Raw genomic sequence first — 21,225 nt, forward strand, 5'->3', positions numbered from 1 at the left:
TGTTTGGGTGGTGCGGTAGAGTAGACTCTTGTAACATGGCTAAACACAATTGTACTCAAGGCAGATCATCTAACTTATTAAGACGGGTTCACGAGAATTCAATAGTTTTTGCTCAAATCTTGCAATAATGTTTTGTTTCTATTCTAGATAGAACAAAATGACCAACATTTATTCAAACAAAGTGCCTAACCACAATTATTGAACACAATCATTCTTCTTCTAAATGCTAACACAAATACTATCAAAAATCACCCTCACCAGTACTGATACATCAACTTCAAAGCAAAAAAAAAAAAACAAAAAAAAAACAGTTCAATGGACTAAGCTCCCGCTATGCACGCTTCCCCGGACCACAAGGATGAAGGGTCTATTGAAAGCAAACAAAGTTAAATGACAATATCACCAACTCTTCATATTACCAATGATAAAGGATACAAACACTACAAACTACTGTTATTGGCACCAAGAAGGGTCATGAGAAACTCCCTATAGTAACCTGATGTATCATCAGCTACTGCATATTCAAGAGCAGTATCCTTCATTTTGACATATTCTTCCTTAGTTTTGATCATATCAATTTCAGCTCTAGTTATAATGGCTCTACTCAGAGAATCCTCATTAGTTCCTAGCCCATCGGTGGAGACCTTTACGACCTGATACAGAGGAGAAAAAGGGATGCATGATTTAGTCACTGTCATTAGGTAATAAGCAATAATATTAGATATCCAGGGGAGGGAAGTGATGATAAAGAGGTCAAATTGTTCGATATCAAGCAAAAGTGTTTGAGGGGGTGGTGATGTTACAAGAAGTTCTAGAAGACACTCTTTTATGACTATTTTTGTTACCTCAGCAAAATGCTTCTCTGGGGAGCCTATGCACCAAATAACCACTTTCAAGATAGATTCCAAAAGACCTTCGCCGCAATTCATTATATCCTGTAATGGAAAATTGATCCTACGAGATAAGATTAATAGAGAAGCAAGAATACTTAAAGCAAAGTAAATCTGGTAGTTTAAAGCTAACTGACCTGATCAATGGAGAATCCGTAGTTTTGCTTATAGCACTCGAAAGTTGCCTTAAGCTGATGAATATTCCTGGTGGTGAGTATCAGGATAAGTTCATCACTATCTAATTGTTTTGTTCTAGTGGCTTCACCAAGCTTCGAAGCCTCTAGATTAGCAGTACTATGGTCAACTAGTTCCTTGTTATATCTGTAGGAACTGACTAGACTGATTAGAACCTGCACAACAAGCTCTGAGCATATTAGTAGGAACTTCAATGTTAATGAGCATTTATTTTGTGAAGAGGTAAAAAGTACCTATCTATTAAAAGAAATATCTTAATTTTGCTTATACTTTGGGACCATACGTCCCCTTTCTATTAGCAAATCGTCTGGGATTTGCCCAAGAAAACCTATTTGAGCTCCAAATCTAAAGTATAACGGAGGATAATTTTAAACTATAGTTAAAATTAGAGGGGTAAATTTGTGTTTTTTTTCCCGAACATTGGAGCTCCACTAAAGGCAAGGGCAAGTATAAGATGATTTACTAACGATAAGGATATGAATGACACCAAAGTGTAATAGGGGATAAAACCAAGACAATTCATACAGTAGAGAGGTAAATTTGGATCTTTTCCCTTTTATAAAGAACATGTTCATCATCAATTAATAGTATGTGACTGGAAACAATGAAATAAATTCACCTTTTGGACAGGAAGAGAGACATGTGCTATGATATCCTCTTCAAGTGAACAGCCAAAAAGAGCACAGTATGTTTGTCTCACAGCAACTAGATGATCAGGAGTAGATGCACAAGCTATCTCTACTATCACTTGTAGACGGGTTACGTCATGTATCCATGAATTTAAAACCTCATTCGCTAGCCTCGCATCTCTTTCAGGAGGATCATATGTCCAGAGGATCACTGCTTTCTATCACACATCAAACATGAAAGTCGAAGAAGTCAAAAGCTTGAGAAGAAGAATAAAGTTGTAAACATGCTTTTTTACCATTCAAAAGTTGCTCATCTTCAGGAAAGGAAACAATTAACAAGCTTATCATTTCTTATTTTTTTTACTTTTTTTTTTATAACGATGATGTCCTAGCCACCTTGCGCACCTCGACCATTCCTTCGAGGAGGGAGGACTTGCTACCTTCCACCAGCACAAGTTAGTTCTTCGAATAGTTGTAGAATGGAGACTCAAAAATTGGAAACTTATGATATATGCTTGTATTTTAGAAGTGAATTTAGCTTTCTAAGAATTCAGAAATTATAGGTAAGAAAAAGCTAAGTCAACTATACAAGTGATAAATCTTCCATCAGATTCTAATCCCACAGTTCTGATTATCCATGAAACTGAAAAAAAAAGAAAAAAGATCAAGATCTGCAGAGGTACATTGAGGAACTCTTAGGCTCATAAGCTGATCCTTTTAAATTGGGATACATTTAGTACTATTACACTACCAATATCTTATGCTTCGATTTTATTACTACTATTCTATTTCTTTTACTTTGGTTATCTTTAATATTTGTAGTGTCATTATTTTTCTTTCTTCAATAATTTCATCATAGCTTTTTGCTCACTTTTCTTTCAAACCATTTTCTGAAAAATCTTTTTCTTTAAGAAAGGTGTGAATACACTTCTCTGCAGACCCCACTTATGGATATTATACTGGATACGTAGTTGTTGTTATTAATACCCCGAAATCACCAGATAATTCAGAATGAAGATCATCAATTAGAGATTTGTTATAAAGCTGCTGATATGCTTCTTTGATCTTCTTCCTCTGGCTTGCATTTCTATGTCCCAACACCATTATTATCGCCTTCTCATCAGTTCCCAGTCCTAAAAAATACACACACACAAATAAAGGACATTCATTAACCATTATGTCAAATGGAAATAGCAACACAATACTTGAAATTCATCCTTGTAGTCGTAGTTTACTTGTTCAACTGAATCCAGTATTTTCGACAAGGTAAGAGTGAGCAATGGAATTTAAATTCTAAATCCGCCTATCACCATTCCCATCAGTTAGACAAAAGAAACAAAAAAGGATCAGAGGTCTACCGAGTAAATATCCTTTGAAGGATTTCCTGAGAGTTTCAGCATCTTGGATTGGAGAAGGAACAAAATCTGGCACTAACAGACTGCCCATTTTTTTGTTTTGGTTCTTTACAATAAATCACAAATGAAGAGAAAAATAGCAAGTTGTTTATTTATTATAAGAATAGAATTTAATTAATATGAATAAATAAGAATTTCGGTTTTAATTTCAGTTTCAGTTTCAGTTTCAGTTGTTTGTCTAATTTCCCTCCACTGAGTTCCTCATGGTACAGGTAACTCTACCGTTTGCCCTTTCATATTTCATTTGGACTTTTTTGCCCTTATATTACCTTTTATTACCTTCCAGACTCCTTTTGATTTAGTTATTTACCTAAATAGGATTATCCTTTTGGACAATGTTAAATCTGAATTTAATATTTATTCATATATTACTCAATTTATAAATCAAATATTAGAATATCCTCTAATATTTGTATAATATTTCACTTCATGATTGCACTAAATAAAAAAGGTAAATTGTATGATAATAATAATAATAATAATAATAGAAGTTTAATCACACATGTTCTCAACTACTAGATGTAACTATATATGCGAATTTTTTTTCTTTGATTTCATGATATATGTCATTTCTTTAGCTAAGTTTATATAGATATAAAAGAATTGTAGGTCTTTCGAGATTTTTTTGAATGTAATTTAAGATTTATTCCACTACAAGAAATGTGATCGGTAATGATCACTTTTTAGCGGTGAAATATAATTTCGATTGTTATAAGGATATTTTTAGCGATTCAATTTTTTTTCAATTGTTAAAATCAATTTTTAGTCAATCAATAACTAAGGAATAATTTTTGGACCTTAAAATGCACAATTTTCGATCAGCTTAGGATATGTTTAAACCATCTCAAGTGACCTTAACACAATACATCCTCAACGAATACTAACTACTTGTATACTATACATTCTGACAAATGTAATCATTTTTAATTTTATCTAATTTTGTATTAGTGCCCATCCAATATATATTTAGCATTCACATCTTTATAATAATACTTATAAATATGTTGGACTTTAACTACCCAACATTCACTATCCTCTTTTATTTAAACATTGATTAATCAACTTTAATTATTCAGTTAAATGATTAAATGAGGCAAAAAAAAAAGAAGAAGAAGAACGTTACTATACCTTTATTAGTCTCATCAATTAACTAAATGAAATTATTAAGATCGATGTCTAATTTTTTTCCTTAATTAAGTTAAAAACGTTACTTGTACATTTTACCATATGTTTGTCCTTAATTAATTGGCGTGCATGTTTGTCCCACTAATGTTCTTAAATCACGTGTGTTTTATATGAAAAGAAATATTCCTTCCATTATCATATTATAAATAATTATTCTAAAATATTTATTCCTTTATAAAATTAAAATAAATTAAATTAATTTTTTTTTAAAATTTAATTCTTAAATTAGTAAAGTTTCAAAAAAGCTTTTAAGGTGTAAATTAGTAAATTTTTTTTTTTTAATTTATAATTTTTTGAGTTGTGTAAGAGAAAAATGAACAATTAATATGAGAGGAAAAGAGTAATATTAAAATCAATCAAAGTAACGGCGAGTCAAAACAATTGTTTTTTTTTGCATGAAATTGAAAAAATGATCCTCTGATTTTTGCATTGATTATTGTGGAAAATCTGATGGGACAAAAATGGCATTTTAATTTTGTTGGGCATACTTTTGTCCTTAGATAATTTAAATCAAACTTGTTCACTCATACGGGATGGTGAAATTCGGAAAATAAAAGAAGAATTTTCATGAATCTAGGAATTTTTAAATTTTGAGTTAATGCCTGTGATGATTGTTTCTGATAAATCATGAATGATAAAACGTAACTTGTTTGATTACTCATTTCTGGTCTCTCTGTATGGGATGAGATTTTAGTTGGTTATGCTGTTAGTAGGAAATGTAACAATGTAAAAAGATTGTAAACATAATAAGGAAACAAAGGGGGAAAAAATCTCTTTTCTTTCTATTGAAACTTTGGATGTGTTTTTTCTTTACTACACTCTCTCAACATATAATACAACAGGTCTTCACAATACAATATTCTTGAGTGAGGAAAATAAATGTGAAACACGAAACCAAAAAGATTTACATTTTTGAACACTCATCACTCTCTATCTTACCAATCAACAAAAGAAAGAATTTCAATCAATCAAATCCTATAACTATCATTCTCTTTCTCTGTGTAAAATCAAAAGAAAATGTTCAAAACTCTTATGCTGCTGCCTGCAGCAGGAATTGAAAATCTGATCTTTGACGAAGGAGGGGAGGTGGTTCCACATCAGACAAGTTGATATTCTGGAAGGATCGCGATATTTCTTCTATAGAGAATGGTATGCTGGAATTTGGAAGATTAGTTAGTTGAAGATGCAAGTCAGTTTCTTCAGTGTGTTTAAAGTTAATTACCTTGAATCCACATCAAGCAAAAATGTATTATTTGGAATGCTGGCAGAGTCTTCCAATGTTAGTGCTCTCATCTTGCTAATAACCTGAAATTCCAAAAATGATCAGCTGAACAAAGAAGCAGTACTCTTATGTCTTGAAATATATCTATCCGAGAATACTCGAGTGTTTGCTCAGTGTTGCTTTTATTTGGTCTTTTAAAACTTTTTGTTAGCAGAATCAATAAGACTATTAACTGAGAGGAGGAAAAGAAATGGTTTAGAACAAACTTAATTTCGACATGAGTTTCTTGCATTATCATTGCCTTACTTCTAAGGCTAAAGCCGTAAAGAAGCTAAATATGTGATCTTTTTTTCTAGGGAGCTATGATGGAATCTTTTGCAACATTGAGAGAATCCTGTGCTATCCACGGCCTTTGGATGTTTATTAAACATTAAAATTGTTCTGGAACAAAAAGGGGGTAAGCTCTTTCACTGCTTGACGTGAGAATAACGTAAGAATGCTTCAGTAGAAAGCATTTCTAGTGCATGTGTAAAGCTGAAGAGCACTCTTGGCCTCTCAGTTGAAGAAGGCGATAGGATTTCTCTCCAGCAGAGTTAGACACGCTTTAAGAAGATTGTTGGGCTGTTCTTATTTAATGTTTGCTTTATCTATCTTTTGCTATTTGAGGACATCTTCTCTTTTGGTTCTTCACTGATAATTTTCTAATAATAAGAGAAGAAGTCTTATGCATGTGGTGATTCTTAGTTTTTTACTTTTACATGATAATATATGCATGTGTTGCATGACAAGCAAGTTGCGGACCATTGGCGTCAAACAGACAAAACCCTGAATACCTTTATTAACTCTCATGAAGGTTAGAGTATCTCTAGTAACACACTGAAGAAGAGTTCATACCTCTGGTGATAAACCATGGGCTCCATATTTGTCGTCCCAGAACATAGTTCCAATGCGATATATTTGTGCAATGCTCAACATCTAATAGAAAAGGGGGAAAAAGCAACAGGATATAGAGTTCAGTTTTCGGTTCTGAGTTCTAATCATAGCTAGAATCCTCTTATTTAAAAAACCATACTTATATTCCTCTATGTCTAAATTCGAATATTGTTGTCACTTAGCCTCTTAGTGATCTTGAAATGAAGAGTGAGTTCTTTTTCTTTTTAAAAAGCCAAAAGAAAAAGTAGTTAGGAGGGAAGTTGTGGGGACTTTGATTTTTTTCTTTTAAGAACAGAAGTTAATTACCGGGCAGAGGTCACCCGTGATCTCATCCAATGTCTTTTGAGATTTTTGATGTAACACCTGCGAGGTTGAGGCATGATAATTTAAGTACTCAGCTATGAGGAGATCTGCTTACAGAGTGATAGTCTGGATGATATCTTACCAGAAATCCTACAGCTTGCCTTATGTGTTGAAGCTCATCCCACGAAGATCCAGCATACTGTTTCATGAGAATGAATTAAAACATTGTTTCTTTTATTTGAAATTCAGGTTATTACTCTGAACAACTTTTGTTTACCTGTTCTGTTGCTTTGGAACACCAACTTTCCAGTTCTTGCAGACCCGCCTTCAGATATTCCCCATTGCTAAATGAGCAGCATTCACGGCGAAGCAACAAGCTGAAAATTTTTCATATGTCTTACATTAGGATTGATGATATTTATGTTATGAAAACAGTTAATTGGAATACGAGCTGAATACCTGTTGAAAAGCTGGACATTTATGTATGAGAACACCTGACTGAGTATTTTCCTTGTAATGGTGGAAGGGACCTGAAAACACAGATGCCACTCAGGAAAACTGGAGAGCTTCTCTAGACATAAGATTAAGGAGAACTGACAACAAGATGTTACTTCACTTACATTATTTTCTGAGAGTATGGTCAATGTATTGTCTAGGCTATTCACAATGTTTTGCCAGTGTACGCTGGATGCCTGTTGTTTCGCGATGATGTTTGAATGTATACTTCTAGATGATCCTTTTGAAGGTTTTATCCTTGCAGATCTTGGTGCCTGTCAATTTAATTTTAGAATTTACCTTGACACTGCTGCAAAATTATAGACAAGGGATTATATCATTAAAAAGATGGTGCTTACATGTATGCATTGGTTAAGAAATGGACTTATTTCTTTCTTTAAGTTGTCGCGGATCATTCCATATATTTTCTCAACGCAAGCAGTTAGGTGTTGCTTAAACAATAATGCTGGGTATTTAGCTTCAATCCTTGTTCGGACATTTGGGCTTCCCTCAATTCCACTGTATCCACTGGAAATTGCCATGCTTAATGAAGTTGAGCGAAAACCCTGCTGTTGACCCTTGAAATGTTACTGTTCTAGATGTCTATACATGGTCTAAAGCTTATAGTATGAATATTTACCTGAGCCATTCTTCCAAACAATGTGGTAGGTGAGCTGCGATTACGATATGGGGACCTAGTAGGCGCATTACCAGCTTTAATTGTGCTTTGCAAAAGGAACAACAGAGTTGAAGATGTTGACAGCCAGTAGGCTAGATCACCTGTGTTATCCTGATCCTTCATTGAAATGCCAATAAATTGTTGTCAATTGGGAGTCTAACTGATTTAGATTTGGTCACTCATTAGGACCATTCCTAGTCAACAATGGATCATAGTGAAATTTCACCTCTATAGATGATCGGATGGTATGAATAATCCTATCAAATATATTTGTTTTTTCTGCTTCAAAGGATCTCCACTGCAGAAGTGCTTTGTATAGGGTGCATGCAGCTACTGGTCTTCCCTTGTCAAATCGCTTGTCTTCCGCAAGGCACTTTATCAGTATATCATGGTTTTCCTGATTATTGAAGAATGAAAACAGAAGAAATCAGCGATGACTACAAAACCATCACAACTTTATCTATCAGATCAACTTGTAAGTTCAAGTTTCTACTACTTGCCTGCTGCCTATCTGTCAAGGATCTTTGCTTAGTTAAAGAGATGGGAGGGCTAGAATCCTGCAGAAAGAATTTAGGTATCATTTAGAATTAGCATTTTCTGGTTGTTGTGGTCCTTTAGTGCATAACAGTCATTGGTGAGAAGCTTATATACCTTAGATATTTGTTGTTCTACTTTCATTTCTTCATGCACTTCCTCTGTTTGATGTCCATTATCAGCTGGATGTGTGTTATCAACAGTCTGAAGTAATCCAGTCAGGAATGAGTGGCGTTTGCAGTTCTACAAGTTACAATGCTTACAATGAAAAAGGAGGAAATTTTAGCTTACCTCAAGTCCTTTAGGTGCCCGATCATCAGAATTTACTACTTGCTCCACAACTATCCTTTGAGTGCGGAGAAGCTCGTTTTCTGACTCCAAGTCTTTGATCTTGTTCTTGAGTCTGATTAAGATGAAAAACCAACTCCATTTGAATTTTATACAGTATAATAAAACGTTATTATCTCTGGGAGCTAACTCAAAACTGAAAGTTTTTCAAGGATATTGTTCCGTTCTTGTATAATTAAGTCCAGGTAAGTATTCTTGAAGCAATTATATCTTGTAAAACTTACACAAACAGTGTAAATTGTTTCTCTGGGTTTATGTCCATATTTTTCTGCTCAAATTAAAATATCGATCATACAATATGAACCTGTTTCATTGAGCTATCAATGTAAATATAAGTGTACTATCTGTCTTCTAATTTAAGGATATAAACTATCTTCTCTAGCTTTTCTTGGTGCCTAGTCACAACATTTTAGCTTGCATAGGCTTTTCCAAACTTACATGTCCATTTCCTCAGAAAGGGCTTCATTTGTTGATGCCACTAAAGCCTGCTGGCGGAGAACCTGATTCTCAGATTCAAGGTTGGATAGATTCAGTTGTAATCTGAAAATAAATATTAAGAAGAACAAGTAAGAAAATAACTTTCATATTAATTCAACTTGTATTGATTTTCAAGCTTCAGCCACTTCAACATACTACACAGAAGTAAAGGAACTACCTTTCTATGGACTCTTGGAGCTCCGAAACTCTTAGCTGAGATTCTTCTGCCTCTTTACGTGTAGCCTGGCATTCTTTTTCAACTTCATTGTAGCTCTGTTCGAAGTCTTCTACTCTCTTCTTGAGCTCTCTGATTTCTTCCTGAATATATGACAGGTAAATTGCATCAGATGTGTTGCTGTCAGGAACACCCTAATTTATGACATATATGTATTCTGCTGCAGAGATTGGAGTGACTAGATTTTCCTGTTTTAATTATGAAGGTTTTGTTTTACATTTTTAAGTCTAGATAATCTTCATACCTCTAACAAATTTTTATCTTCCCTTTTATTGACTACATTGATTTCCAGAATTTTCCTTTTATGGTCAACTAACTCAAATATCTTAATGAAACTTTTCTTTGTTTCAAACCCCTTTCTTTTGGGAGGTGGTTATCACTAAGTTTCTACATGTTTTATCATCTCACTTGACTTCTTATTTCGGAAACAAACTCCAAAGCCTTTTGGAACAGACCGATGCTGTACCAATTACTATAAATGCACAGAATTATGTTTCTTGATTTTACCTCGAGTTTGTTGTTTTCCTCTGTCAGCTTCTCCACTTTGGTGTTGTCAATCACTGGTACCTCCTTTATAACTGGAGGAGCTTCTTCAATGGCTATCTTTGCTGCTTCTTTCTCATGAATGATTGCATCATGGGCTTCATCTAGTTGTGTTTGCATTTCTTGTAAGGCTTTTTGCAATTTTGAAACTTCTTGCCCCTTTGCTTCTTCGAGATCAATCTGGAGAAACACAATTTTTCATTCTTACCATTACTATGTCATAAAATCATTTACTGTTTACTGATAGCGTAAGAAAACTCTAATTGCCAAAAATCTACATTTCTTCACCAGTGAAAATTCTCTCTCATTCCCGATTGTTAGCACAAGCCAGAGTTTTTATGCATTCATGTAAGTATATTCTGGCTGACTGTGAAGCACTAATGATGTTTTCTTTGGCCTTCACTATGTGTGCCTCCCCCAGAGAGCCCCCAACTCTACAACATTTGGTCTCAAACAACTCTGTTTTATCGAGTTTCAGGCAACTATAAATAAAAACACTGCTCTATAGAACCCCACTTGGAGTACTTTAGACTGTTGTGCTGTTCCCGTTTAGAGCAAAGCAAATTGATTGTACATACCCTTAAGTGTTTTTCAAAATCTAGTCGCCATGTTAACTCCTCAACACGCTTTTCCAGTTTGTCCTTTGCTTCTTTAAGTGCCCCAGTATCTCTTGCAGCCTGCACTTGGAGAAGATTTTTGACGCCAGTTAACATATAGCAGATATACTAATACTAAAATGGATTTGCATAAGCAGTAACACCAATCTTTTCACTAAACATGAAACACCCACCATCCTCAATTTCCGAAGCTCCTTCCTTGCTAACCTGCCTCTCCAGAGACATTGAAGTGAAAGGCTTGCTTTTTTCTTCTGTTTATAAGTTGAGAAGGCATGGAATCCTCTCCATTGAGTCTGCAAAAAAAAAAGATAAAGTAAGAAAATAAGGCGATGTTATCTTTTTATAATCAGTCTTACAATTGAATCTGAGGTTATAAGGTTGGTCTTAACTTCTGATTTTCTTCATGTTAGTGCTCAATTTATTTCCAGAAGGTTAATTTCAGGAAGCAACTATTGACAGCACCAAAAAGATTTGTGACCCTCTTTAAATGTGGTTTTCTTATTCTTTTTACCTTGAAATATGTTTTGTCAGCTGAATGAACTTGGGATGCAATTTCACTTTTTTGGTCCAAAACTAATTACCTGAACTATTTTAGCTGCTTTATTTCTCCTCCTCTGCCTATATTCATTTCGTGCTGCCATAGCTCTCATCCCTGTTTGAATGACTACAGCTGCTGCCTGTAATTCCTTGTAAGATTTTCTTGCTGAATGAGAACGTGCATGTTTCTGTATGCGGATTGAAGCAGCTTCCCTTTTCATTTGTTCATACAGCACTCTGGCAAGTTGTGCTGGGTAGGAATAACAGAAATTTTTTCTCAAAGTCCCGACCAGAACACCATATAAGAAATGGGAAAACTAATGTAGCATTGTGTAGATTAACATGTTTGTAAGATTAATATTAAGAAAAGTAGTAGGAATCCTACTTTAGGGAAAATTTAGAATATGTCAAATCAGCATGTATGCAAAAATGCCAATCTTGATGTTTAAATATTATGCTGATACTTTTGATTTTTACCATAAATCGGTGGTCATTGCTGTATAATTGGGGTACTAATTACCTCTCCAAAGTTTCTGGAAATGAATTGCAGCTCTCTTTAGGGCTATGAACTCCTTTCGGGTAAGATATGTTCGAATTTGTCTCTGAATGCGCCTTGCAGCATGAGCTAGAACTTCAGTTCTTCTGGCATCTAATTCAGCCATCTGCCCGGCTCTGAGAAAAACTTTGGTTTTCCCAATCTGAGTAAAATAAATAGAAGACTCTTTGTCATGAACAAATCCATGAAAAGATGCAATTTTATGCTCTGTTGTATGGAGATAGTCTAATTCTTTTTTAGGATAAGAAATATGGCAATAGTCTAGATTTAATACCTGATAACCCTTTAAGCCCATCCTATCACAAATTGCAATGCTTGCTGACTTCTCATCACATCTGCTTCAACGAAAGGGGATTAGCTTGTGATATATCTGTATGTCGATGCTATTCATGTACATACAATAACATTTATGAGTTAAAAGAAGACTGTTTGATGCAACTATGGTATTGGCTACTACTAGTGTATAATATTTTCTCATGAATGTTAGCTCATTTCTGCATTTTGCTCATCACTGCTCCCTGTCTCAAACTTTCAGTATTTGTTTCTTCCTGAAAAGGATTTAAGATGTGAAACCAAGTTGTAACCGATTGTGATATATACCCATCAAGAACATCTGGAGCTAACGTTCCAAACCGGTCAAGGAACTCATCGAATGTTCTTTTTGTTGGATATCCCGCACAACTTATCCTGATCGCCTCTAAGACACCCTGCAAAAGTGTCACAAAAGGTTTGTCAGAGAGAGAACTATGAAGAATCACATATTTTCTGATTGAGGATAGAAAATGAAAGCACCAAAACGGACATGGAGGACTTTTAACTTACTCCACATCTTAATTGGTTTAATACATTCATGTTCTCAAATATTCCTGGTTTTAGAACTGTATTTGGCTTTACACATCTGATGTAATGTGGCTCTGTAGTGCTCAAGGTCTCCATTAAAGATTGCAGTTGTTGCTGTATATTGAAGTTCCGTTAGAAAATAAATCAGGTTCATAGGATATTCTGAAGTAAATATACTTGTTTCTGCCCTGTTGATAGACTTACCTTAAACCGTGTGCCGATGGAAGAGAACTTGGACTGCTTGGACGATTCTTCGGGCAATGGAGGGAAGAGGTTTGCAACAAAAGAGCACTTTGAGTCCATCAGAAGAGCTTGAAATTCTGCTATCACATAGTCCTTATTTTTGTCAAGGAAGTGATCTGCTTGGTAAGTAACCTGTTTGATCAAAGAATTAAGATGACCAGAGTTCTTTGACTGACAATTGCATTACCAAATATCTCAAGTTAACATACATCACCAGCGTAATGATTGATTGTAAAGTCAGTACGAGCAAGTTTTGGCTTGCTAAACCGTTTATGGGCTCTGTATGTCTGGTACATCTTTTGGGCAAATGTCTCATGAGTTGCTTTTGGGAACATACTGTGCAAGAAATAAATTGAGTTATATCTTTTCCTTTAATCATTCTTTATAATTCAGGAATAAGACGTTATACACTGTGTTTTGAGAATTTAATGACTTTTGTCTAGCAAATTATCCCTACTTCCACAGGTAGTTATGGTGTTGAAAAGAGGAAGTTTGCGTACCAAGCTTCATCAAGAAGAGCAATAATGCCTCCAGGTTTCTGCAAATTTGATGCAAGTTTATCAAAGGTTTGCTTGTTGAATTAAAATAAAGTGACAAAAATGTCTGCAGTCAGAATGAGGGTACCTTCTCAATAAGATCTAAAACATCTTGGTTATCTACAAACTCCACATAACTCCAGTTGATTTCTTCTGTCGTATAATCGTCTTGTTCCATCTTGAATACGTGCTGTAAAAACAGAGTTTCTATATAATATTCTACTTTATTTTAAATGGGAATGGAAAATGAAGGCACTGAAAGAGTGAATATAGGTTCTCATGATTTACCTGGTTAAAATGCTGCTGCAACTTCTCATTTGTTAGGTTAATGCAGAATTGCTCAAAACTGAGGTAAAGCATTAAAGGAGCTGTTAAGTTTGAGGTAAAGATTTTATATACTCAAAAGTAGAGAAAATAATTATCCAAACCTGTTGATTTTGAAGCTCTCAAAGCCATATATATCAAGGACGCCAATTATGCTTTTTGCATCAGGATCCTGTCCAATTGAACTATTTATCTTGTCCACAAGCCTGCCACATAGAATCTGTCAAAAGGATTTCATTTTGAATGTTGTTTTTTCGTGTAGCTGAATCTAGAGTTATGCTGGATAATGCTAATCAACTCAAGAAATAGAATTTCTGAATGTCTTTTTGAACTACTATGGTACGGACTCTCTGTGGCAAACAGCCATCATTTTTGTAGAGATTGACTATCTGCATGTCAACAGGACACAAAAACTCTACTATGGGTTGGTTTCAAAATGTGAAACTAAAATAGGAAACCAGGCTTGAAACATATATAACATCATTCAATCTCAATAAGAAATTTCAGCTAGAAAAATTCTCCTTTATCTTCAATCCTGTCTGATCACTCTTCTATACGTTGAATCTCTTTTATTCTTTATGAGAAGCCCCAATTAGTTATTAGTTTATTCTTTATAATCAGAATTATAGTGACAAGAGAATTAGAGAATTTTGGTATACTTATGCATCATTTGTGGCTTCCTGTGATCATCTAGAGCTTCATTAGGAAAAAGTTGCAACATAAATGAAGTCACATTTCTGTGCAGTAATGTTATTGCCTATCAGGTTCCAGGTTATTCTGTATTTCTTTCACATTGACCTTGTAACTTTGGCTCTCCCTGGCTGTTAATGCTGCAAGTATCCAATTGTTTGCAGTCGAGAAAGTTCTTTTTTGCTTTGTTAGTATTAAGATGTTCCCCTCTCATGAGCTTAGCTACCACCCACAGTTTTGCAGCCAGGGAGAGGCTTAGTCTGGGAGCCACATTCTATATATTGCTTACCAGTCGAACAATCTGGAGTATACGGTCTTTGCCAGGGCATCCCTGCTCGTGGTTGCAGCTGCTGGATCCAGTAGTTTTGTGATGTTTCCATCAGGAGTTACAATGACACGTTTACAAAGTGAGTCTTCTAGTGCCTTCTCATCACACCTGTGCACATGTTTATTAGTTCAAAGTTTAACAACTTGAGTTCTGAGTTGAGGTAAATCTAACGTATATCCTCTTACATGAATAGCTCTGCAGCTGTCTTCAGATGAAAAAGCGACTTCTCATCTTTTAGTTTGGAAGAATCAGCCTCCTTTCCTTTCACAAAGTTGATGTTTCCGAGATGGAGTATTGCAGCTACAACACGAAATATAGCTTCCTGCAGAAATGATGAGTAAAGGTTTTAATATATTCTTGGTCATAATGGTTTTTTTCCCAATTGCTTCTATGATCTGGGCACAGACCTGCTCCTCCTGACCGATTCCAACAACATCCATAGCATTTCTGGTTTCAAGATACTCTCTTGCATCATCAACATTTGCAACTTCGTAACAATTACTTTGGTTTAGATAATGAAATGTTCTTGGATTTCCAAGTTTGAATCTTTTCACATCCTGTAAAAGATTCCGTAGATCATCTAGGTGGCCGCTCAATATCATTTGTAAAGAGAGTGCAAATGGACTGTTCCATGGAACTCACCTCTGATGGTGCAGCACAAAGCATGTAAAAACAATGGTAGTTTCTCTCTGGGTCTGAGACTTGGCAAACACGTGACCTTTCAAGAAGATATGTCCTAACTGCAGCCCCAGAAATCTTCCCGTGCTTATCAAATTGAATTTCAACAAATTTACCAAAGCGACTGGTACAATGACTCAGTCATGTCAATTTTCTATCAAAATGAATATAATAGTGATAAATCTTTGATATCTTTTCTAGTTTACCTGGAATTGTTGTTCTTCACAGTCTTTGCATTCCCAAATGCTTCTAAAACTGGGTTGGACTGAAAAAGAAGAAATATGAATTTGCTTTTGCATTTGCATTGTAAACTAGTAGATCATTCGAGTATAGTAGTAAAGAGCAATTATTGCCCACCTCCAAAACTTGTTGCTCGACTGTTCTTCCTTCAGTGCCAGACCTTCCACCCATAAATGCGAGATATCTCATCAACATTTTCGTTGTCTCAGTTTTACCAGCACCACTCTCTCCACTGACCAAGATAGACTGGTTGCCGTGCTCATTTATCAATGCCCTGACAAACTTGTTAGATTAGGCAAGCTATTCATTTCTTGTGTGGCATAACCAAATAACTTCAGTTGGACTTCTGATTTACCTATAACAGGCATCTGCCACTGCAAAAAGATGTGGACTTAGCTCTCCAAATGGGGCTCCCTTGTATTGTTGCATCATATGGATATCATACAGATGTGGAAGTCTCCGAAATGGATTCACCGCAATTAGGATATTCCCCGTGTAAGTCTGCAAAATAGTGGATATTCTTACATCAAAAAGACTTGGTTTATGTAGCTACTCTTTGTGAACTTCACCATCGACTGAAAAGTATGACTTACATATATCTCATTTAGAGAATACCGACAAGCAAGGTTATTCAGAACGCCAGGCTCATGGAGGTAAGCTAACTTGGTCATGTCATCAACCCCAGATGGCGGTGCTTCTGTATCCTTTGGGTATATGCTAGAAATAGAAGCAACTGTCTGAAGCAGAAAGTAGTGCTATGTCTTAATATAAATAGATTCATTGTTTGCATGTTGAAAACTTTAGTTTGTCGAAGTTATGATTATTGCATCCAAAAAATATCAAGGGAGCACATTCCTAAATCTTCATGGCAGAGTATACCTATCATGAAAATCAATAATAGGTCTGCTTAAGGCAAAAGGAAAATCTGCATAAGCTGTCCTACAGGTATGAACTCTCAATTCGATCATTTTCTAAGAATGTGTGACAGAAGACAGGAAAAAAGTCCTTTGTTGTTTTATATCTGATTGATTATATTGAACTATTACGTTCCTATTTGTTCCATGACCAATTCCATTTTCTTGGGAACTTCTATTCCAGATTGTATGTGTTTCAATAAACTTATAAATTCTAATAAGCTCCTAATTTTCATATAATATGCAGTACAACTTTGATGTTATACAACATCTGCTTTTGACACTAATATTGTTCAGACAGCATTTTTTGCAATCATAGTATGTTCCCTGAAAGATACTATCAATATCAAATTTCGATGAGGCTCTGAACTTATTGATTAGAATAAGACTGCTTACCGTCTTCCCATTAGTTGTGACTACTGTGGCATTTGAGCCTTTAATTTCTGTAACTTCTCCATCAATCCAGGCATCATCAGGATCCTCAATCCACACCTGGGATCCAACTATGATGTTTACAGGAGTTCCCTGAATCAGAAAAGATTACAAAGGTTAACAACTGATAAGTCCTCCTCCAATTGAAACAGAACAACATAAACTAATGATCATAATAAACAAGCTTACCATGGCAGTAGTTGAGACTATTTGATCATGGAACTCAAAGGAGATTTGTTATAAGAGATAGATGAATTGATGATATAGAGGGAGGAAAGGAAGAAGGGAAGAGAAATGAATTTCAGGGAGAATGTGGTGCTCTTAAGGGAATGATGAATGTAGAAACAGAAAAGTAGTAATAAAAAAAGTGAAAAAAAGAATGTTTCAAAGCAGGCTAAAAGCAGAAGTAATGAAGATGGTGGTAACTCAAAAGCAAAAGGCAGAGTAATCACCCCTTCACCACCCCCTTCCCTACCTCCTGTCACCTTTTATTCTTCCAAGTCCACATAGGATGCTGACTTGGCACCTATACAATTTTGAGATACAGAAACTTCTGCTACTTTTGGGTTGGCTATTTATGTAAATACATTGCTTAAATGTAAAGGAAAAATCATTTTCCAATTGGTACCTTAAATAAAATAGTTGTTTGTTTTTATTTTAAGATTTATTCTCTATCTATGACTTATGCTATTCAGTGAAGGGCCAGGGTGTTTCTCATGATGCTGTGCATTACCAAAAGCACTGTGTGTTGGACCAGGTCTGATTAATGTATACAACTATAGTTAATATATGACTGAAGTTGATCTCTTTTTGCATAATTGTTGGCTTTACTTTCTCTCAAATCAATGGGGGGTTAAAGATGATTAGATCTAAATTCACTACAGAAATGTCCCACTTAATGCCTTTGCTACTCCATCTTAACTGGGCTCTCTACATTTCACCTGTTTCTATTCCCTTTTTTTTTTTCAGGTTAACTTTTTTACCTCCTAGGATCTCTGTCATATTCAGCAGCAGACAGGTATTACTATGTTAAAAAGCTTTCAAGATTCTCAAAACTTCTTTATAATATTTTAAGAATTTATGTTGTGTTAAAATTGTGGATTATCTCATAGTTACACCAATTCTTGATATGTTACATGAAGTTGTAGTCTTTTTCCATGTTGATCTACTATTGATTTCAAGATTTTCCAAAAGTTTCAGCTTTACAACACTGGCTAGCATTCATGTCTTTTCTCTTATTTTGGCTTTTACAATAGGGAAGACAATCATACTGAAAGGGGTCAATGAGGGATCAAAGAAGGTAAAGCATGGGGATTGTATTTGTAGAAAAGAGATGTACAGAAGCTATAAAGCTAGCTGCCACTGGAAAAACTAAATACTCTTCTAGTATAAAATACTAGTATTCATTTTGGTAAATTTAATCTTACTACTCCAATTAATGGACTACAAATGATAGCTTAGACAAATACTCTTATGATTAAGACTACTAAATATTTTTTTAGCAGTGTACCAAAACCTTAGAAGACAGAGTTTATGGGGTGTGATATGAAAGGGTCCCTTATATTTTTGCCTTATTCAAATAGCTCACCAATATTTTGGACTGACTAGTCATAGGAGGAGGCTAAAGATTATGAATTGGAAATCTATTTCCATTCATTTAGGGCGGTGGGGATGGAGATTTGTTGAGCCCCTTTCACATGGGAGAAAAGGTTGTCATCTTGGGTCCCTTCTTAGCTTTTCCAACTAAGCTTTCTTCATTCCCCTTACTTTCTTTATTTTTAATATTAGTGGAGAAAAAGTGGAATATTTTGTTAAAAGAGTTGGCATTAGTACTTTTCTTAATCCTTTTATTAGTTAAATATTTTGGTATTAAATTGACTAATAATGTGTGTGTCGTTTTTATTATAATATTCATGTTTTTTTAATCGATTTTTCATTATCATATATGTTTCTTACAACAATATTTTATTACCTTGTTTGGATGGTTGTTGTCTATTATATTGTATTGTATTGTTAGTTTATATACTATGTTTGCTTTTATTGTTTTCTAAATTGTATTGTATCATATCTTTTTAAATTTATGGTTAGATACGATGAAAAGTCTCATTTTATGTAACAATCGATTTGATGTGATCGGACCGTTACTTTATTATTTTGCTCTCATTTTGTCTTTTCTTATTCTTTTTATAATAGCTCTATCGCGTACTTTATTTTTCTTGTAGGTTTATCATTTAAATTATTAATGTGTGACATTAATATGATGGAAAATGATGTAATCCATTTTTATTCAAATAAAATAAGTATAATAGCAAAAAAGATATCAAAATAAACGATATAGAGAAGTTTGATTATAGTGGAAAAACTTAAGAATGCGTATAGAATCTTTGCCGCCCTGTGGACGGTGCCTAATTGGTAGGTTTGTAATGAAATGATTATTAGCACAACACAAATATTATTTTATATGTATAGTTTTGTTTTTTTTTACATCCCATATCTTTTTACACAACTTTTTTACGATTAATTTAAATAGAGGGTTGAATAAATGAATATTGAGAAAATTTTAAAGTTTTCTTGTGTTTTACTAAATAGCTTATATAATTATAGTGATTTTGCAATAAAATTAGCTCCAAAGTTGGTACTACTACGACATCTTCTATACTAATAACAAAACAATAACAAATTTTGTGGGACATAAAATATGTGTGTGCGTGTCTTTGTGTATAGTGTCGGCACGGATACTTTTTAAATATGATTTTTGAGGGCAAAATATACGTAATTAATATATTGACAGATATAAGTTTTATGAAGATATTTAAACTTTTTCTAAAGCTAGTCTAAAAGTATGAACATTTCTTCCTTTTTTTTCCCTTCCTTTTGTAATGTAAATTGGATGTCCCAGTGCATCCATCGATTCAGTTTGATTTTATGTATTATCGATTTTTAGTTTTAGAATATCTTAAATCAATAAAATATTTTTTATTGATTTTCATTATTTTTTGTCCTTAACGATTCGATTTTCGGTTTATCAAATAAGAAAATGCTCATAAAATAATTATGACTTCTCCAACAATTTGGCGCGACACGACAGTAATGTAACTTTACAGAATGCTCATAAAATAAAAACGATAGTAACTAACATGAAAAGAATTATACAAGTGTAATACTAATAAAAGAACTTAATGTGAATTGAAGGCTAAAGGGCAGGTAGTAACCGATAAGGTAATGATATTAATATTTAATATTTATGTAGGGGTAAGTAGTAAATTACTATTGTTTTAATGGGTTATCGATTTACCCAATAACACAATATTAAAAAATTAATATTGAATCAATAATCCAAATAATTTTTTTTTATAAAATCATTAAAAATTTATTAACCTAATAACTTAATAGCAATAACCAATATCATTTTTTGGGGGTTCAATTCAATTATCAATCGATTCGATTTTCTTACATCCATACCCACTATGGACAATTTAGAAGTATTAATAGTATATATATTTATTAAGAAAATGAAAACATCAATTCCAACTTATATATTATTTTTTTGGGTCAAAAAATAGGTGGAAAGTGTCGTAACTATGAGTAGTCATTGACTCTCCCCAGCCACTAACTAAAAAGAAATATAAAAGTTGAAGAAAATGATGTCACTGTTATATATCTTTAGATAGCGAAACTTAATATTTCAATTTTGACAAAAATATTCCTTCAATTTTAATATTTAATATAATAAGTATTGATGCGCTTCATGACTAATTGTTTAAAACAAGTTAAATTTTGAAAAAATTACGCGGATAAGCAAACATATGCTAGTTAATTATCTAACATAGATATAATTTAAATTAATTATGGCTCGCGACAAACATCTAACTGTAATTACAATTTGAATTTTGTATAATTCGCGTGATTATACAATTGAGTTTATATAATTGGCGCGATTTATACAAACACTGTGCGCGAATCGAATTATATAGCAAAATATACAAACACTACAAATTGTATAACAAATTATACAAACGTTGTGCATGAATTATATAGTGAAATATACAAATGTTATACAAAAACGGCTAATTGTATAGCGAATTATACAAACGAATATAAATGCTGCGTGAATCATACAAACGTTGTTATAACTATAGCTACGAATTGTAATTAACAAACTATAACTATTAATCATAATTAAGATATTTTTGAATGACTATAACAA

The 21,225-nt window shown here is 33.9% G+C and overlaps 2 protein-coding genes and 1 long non-coding RNA gene across 5 annotated transcripts; 1 reads left to right on the forward strand and 2 right to left on the reverse strand.

The window, feature by feature from the left end:
* Positions 1–348: 348 nt before the first annotated feature.
* Positions 349–3,160, reverse strand: LOC129884833 (annexin D3-like). Its single transcript, XM_055959110.1, has 5 exons — positions 3,073–3,160; positions 2,702–2,847; positions 1,705–1,932; positions 846–935; positions 349–653 (listed from the first exon to the last, which is right to left on the reverse strand). The coding sequence occupies exons 1-5, from the start codon at positions 3,158–3,160 to the stop codon at positions 441–443; spliced, it is 765 nt and encodes a 254-aa protein (XP_055815085.1). The 3' UTR covers positions 349–440.
* Positions 3,161–5,074: 1,914 nt separating this feature from the next.
* LOC129886879 (myosin-12) lies at positions 5,075–17,291 on the reverse strand. 3 transcript variants are annotated; one of them, XM_055961765.1, is made up of 40 exons: positions 17,208–17,291; positions 16,983–17,111; positions 16,266–16,409; positions 16,028–16,173; positions 15,790–15,946; positions 15,639–15,697; positions 15,397–15,556; positions 15,162–15,311; positions 14,940–15,076; positions 14,716–14,862; positions 13,841–13,942; positions 13,701–13,758; positions 13,501–13,602; positions 13,377–13,414; positions 13,086–13,212; positions 12,838–13,008; positions 12,616–12,747; positions 12,394–12,500; positions 12,068–12,128; positions 11,758–11,935; positions 11,282–11,487; positions 10,874–10,993; positions 10,662–10,760; positions 10,048–10,263; positions 9,484–9,623; positions 9,267–9,368; positions 8,772–8,883; positions 8,598–8,684; positions 8,447–8,503; positions 8,173–8,343; positions 7,908–8,063; positions 7,627–7,833; positions 7,393–7,542; positions 7,232–7,302; positions 7,050–7,149; positions 6,915–6,971; positions 6,776–6,832; positions 6,431–6,511; positions 5,537–5,619; positions 5,075–5,468 (listed from the first exon to the last, which is right to left on the reverse strand). In XM_055961765.1, the coding sequence occupies exons 1-40, from the start codon at positions 17,208–17,210 to the stop codon at positions 5,345–5,347; spliced, it is 4,704 nt and encodes a 1,567-aa protein (XP_055817740.1). In that variant the 5' UTR covers positions 17,211–17,291; the 3' UTR covers positions 5,075–5,344. The 3 variants fall into 3 exon arrangements, with proteins under 3 accessions (XP_055817740.1, XP_055817738.1, XP_055817741.1); XM_055961763.1 differs by having other exon boundaries at positions 7,627–7,836; XM_055961766.1 differs by lacking the exon at positions 17,208–17,291 and having other exon boundaries at positions 7,627–7,836; positions 16,266–16,389; positions 16,983–17,071.
* A 113-nt stretch (positions 17,292–17,404) lies between these two features.
* On the forward strand, positions 17,405–18,846 carry LOC129886880 (uncharacterized). Its single transcript, XR_008766268.1, has 3 exons — positions 17,405–17,775; positions 17,988–18,036; positions 18,275–18,846. It is a non-coding gene; the product is annotated as an uncharacterized LOC129886880 (long non-coding RNA).
* Positions 18,847–21,225: the final 2,379 nt, after the last annotated feature.

This window comes from Solanum dulcamara, chromosome 4 (assembly GCF_947179165.1).
Source record: "Solanum dulcamara chromosome 4, daSolDulc1.2, whole genome shotgun sequence".
In the NCBI taxonomy this organism is placed as follows: Eukaryota; Viridiplantae; Streptophyta; class Magnoliopsida; order Solanales; family Solanaceae; genus Solanum; species Solanum dulcamara.

Excerpts from the sequence above, each read along its gene's own strand:
- LOC129884833 (XM_055959110.1), bottom strand. The coding sequence starts at position 3,160 with ATGGGCAGTCTGTTAGTGCCAGATTTTGTTCCTTCTCCAATCCAAGAT. Across the intron at positions 2,848-3,072 it reads CTTCAAAGGATATTTACTCG|GACTGGGAACTGATGAGAAG; the intron begins GTAGACCTCTGA and ends TGTATTTTTTAG. Across the intron at positions 654-845 it reads CAGAGAAGCATTTTGCTGAG|GTCGTAAAGGTCTCCACCGA; the intron begins GTAACAAAAATA and ends CCTCTGTATCAG.
- LOC129886879 (XM_055961763.1), bottom strand. Across the intron at positions 16,410-16,982 it reads TCACAACTAATGGGAAGACG|ACAGTTGCTTCTATTTCTAG; the intron begins GTAAGCAGTCTT and ends TTTCTGCTTCAG. Across the intron at positions 13,603-13,700 it reads TGCAGCAGCATTTTAACCAG|CACGTATTCAAGATGGAACA; the intron begins GTAAATCATGAG and ends CTGTTTTTACAG.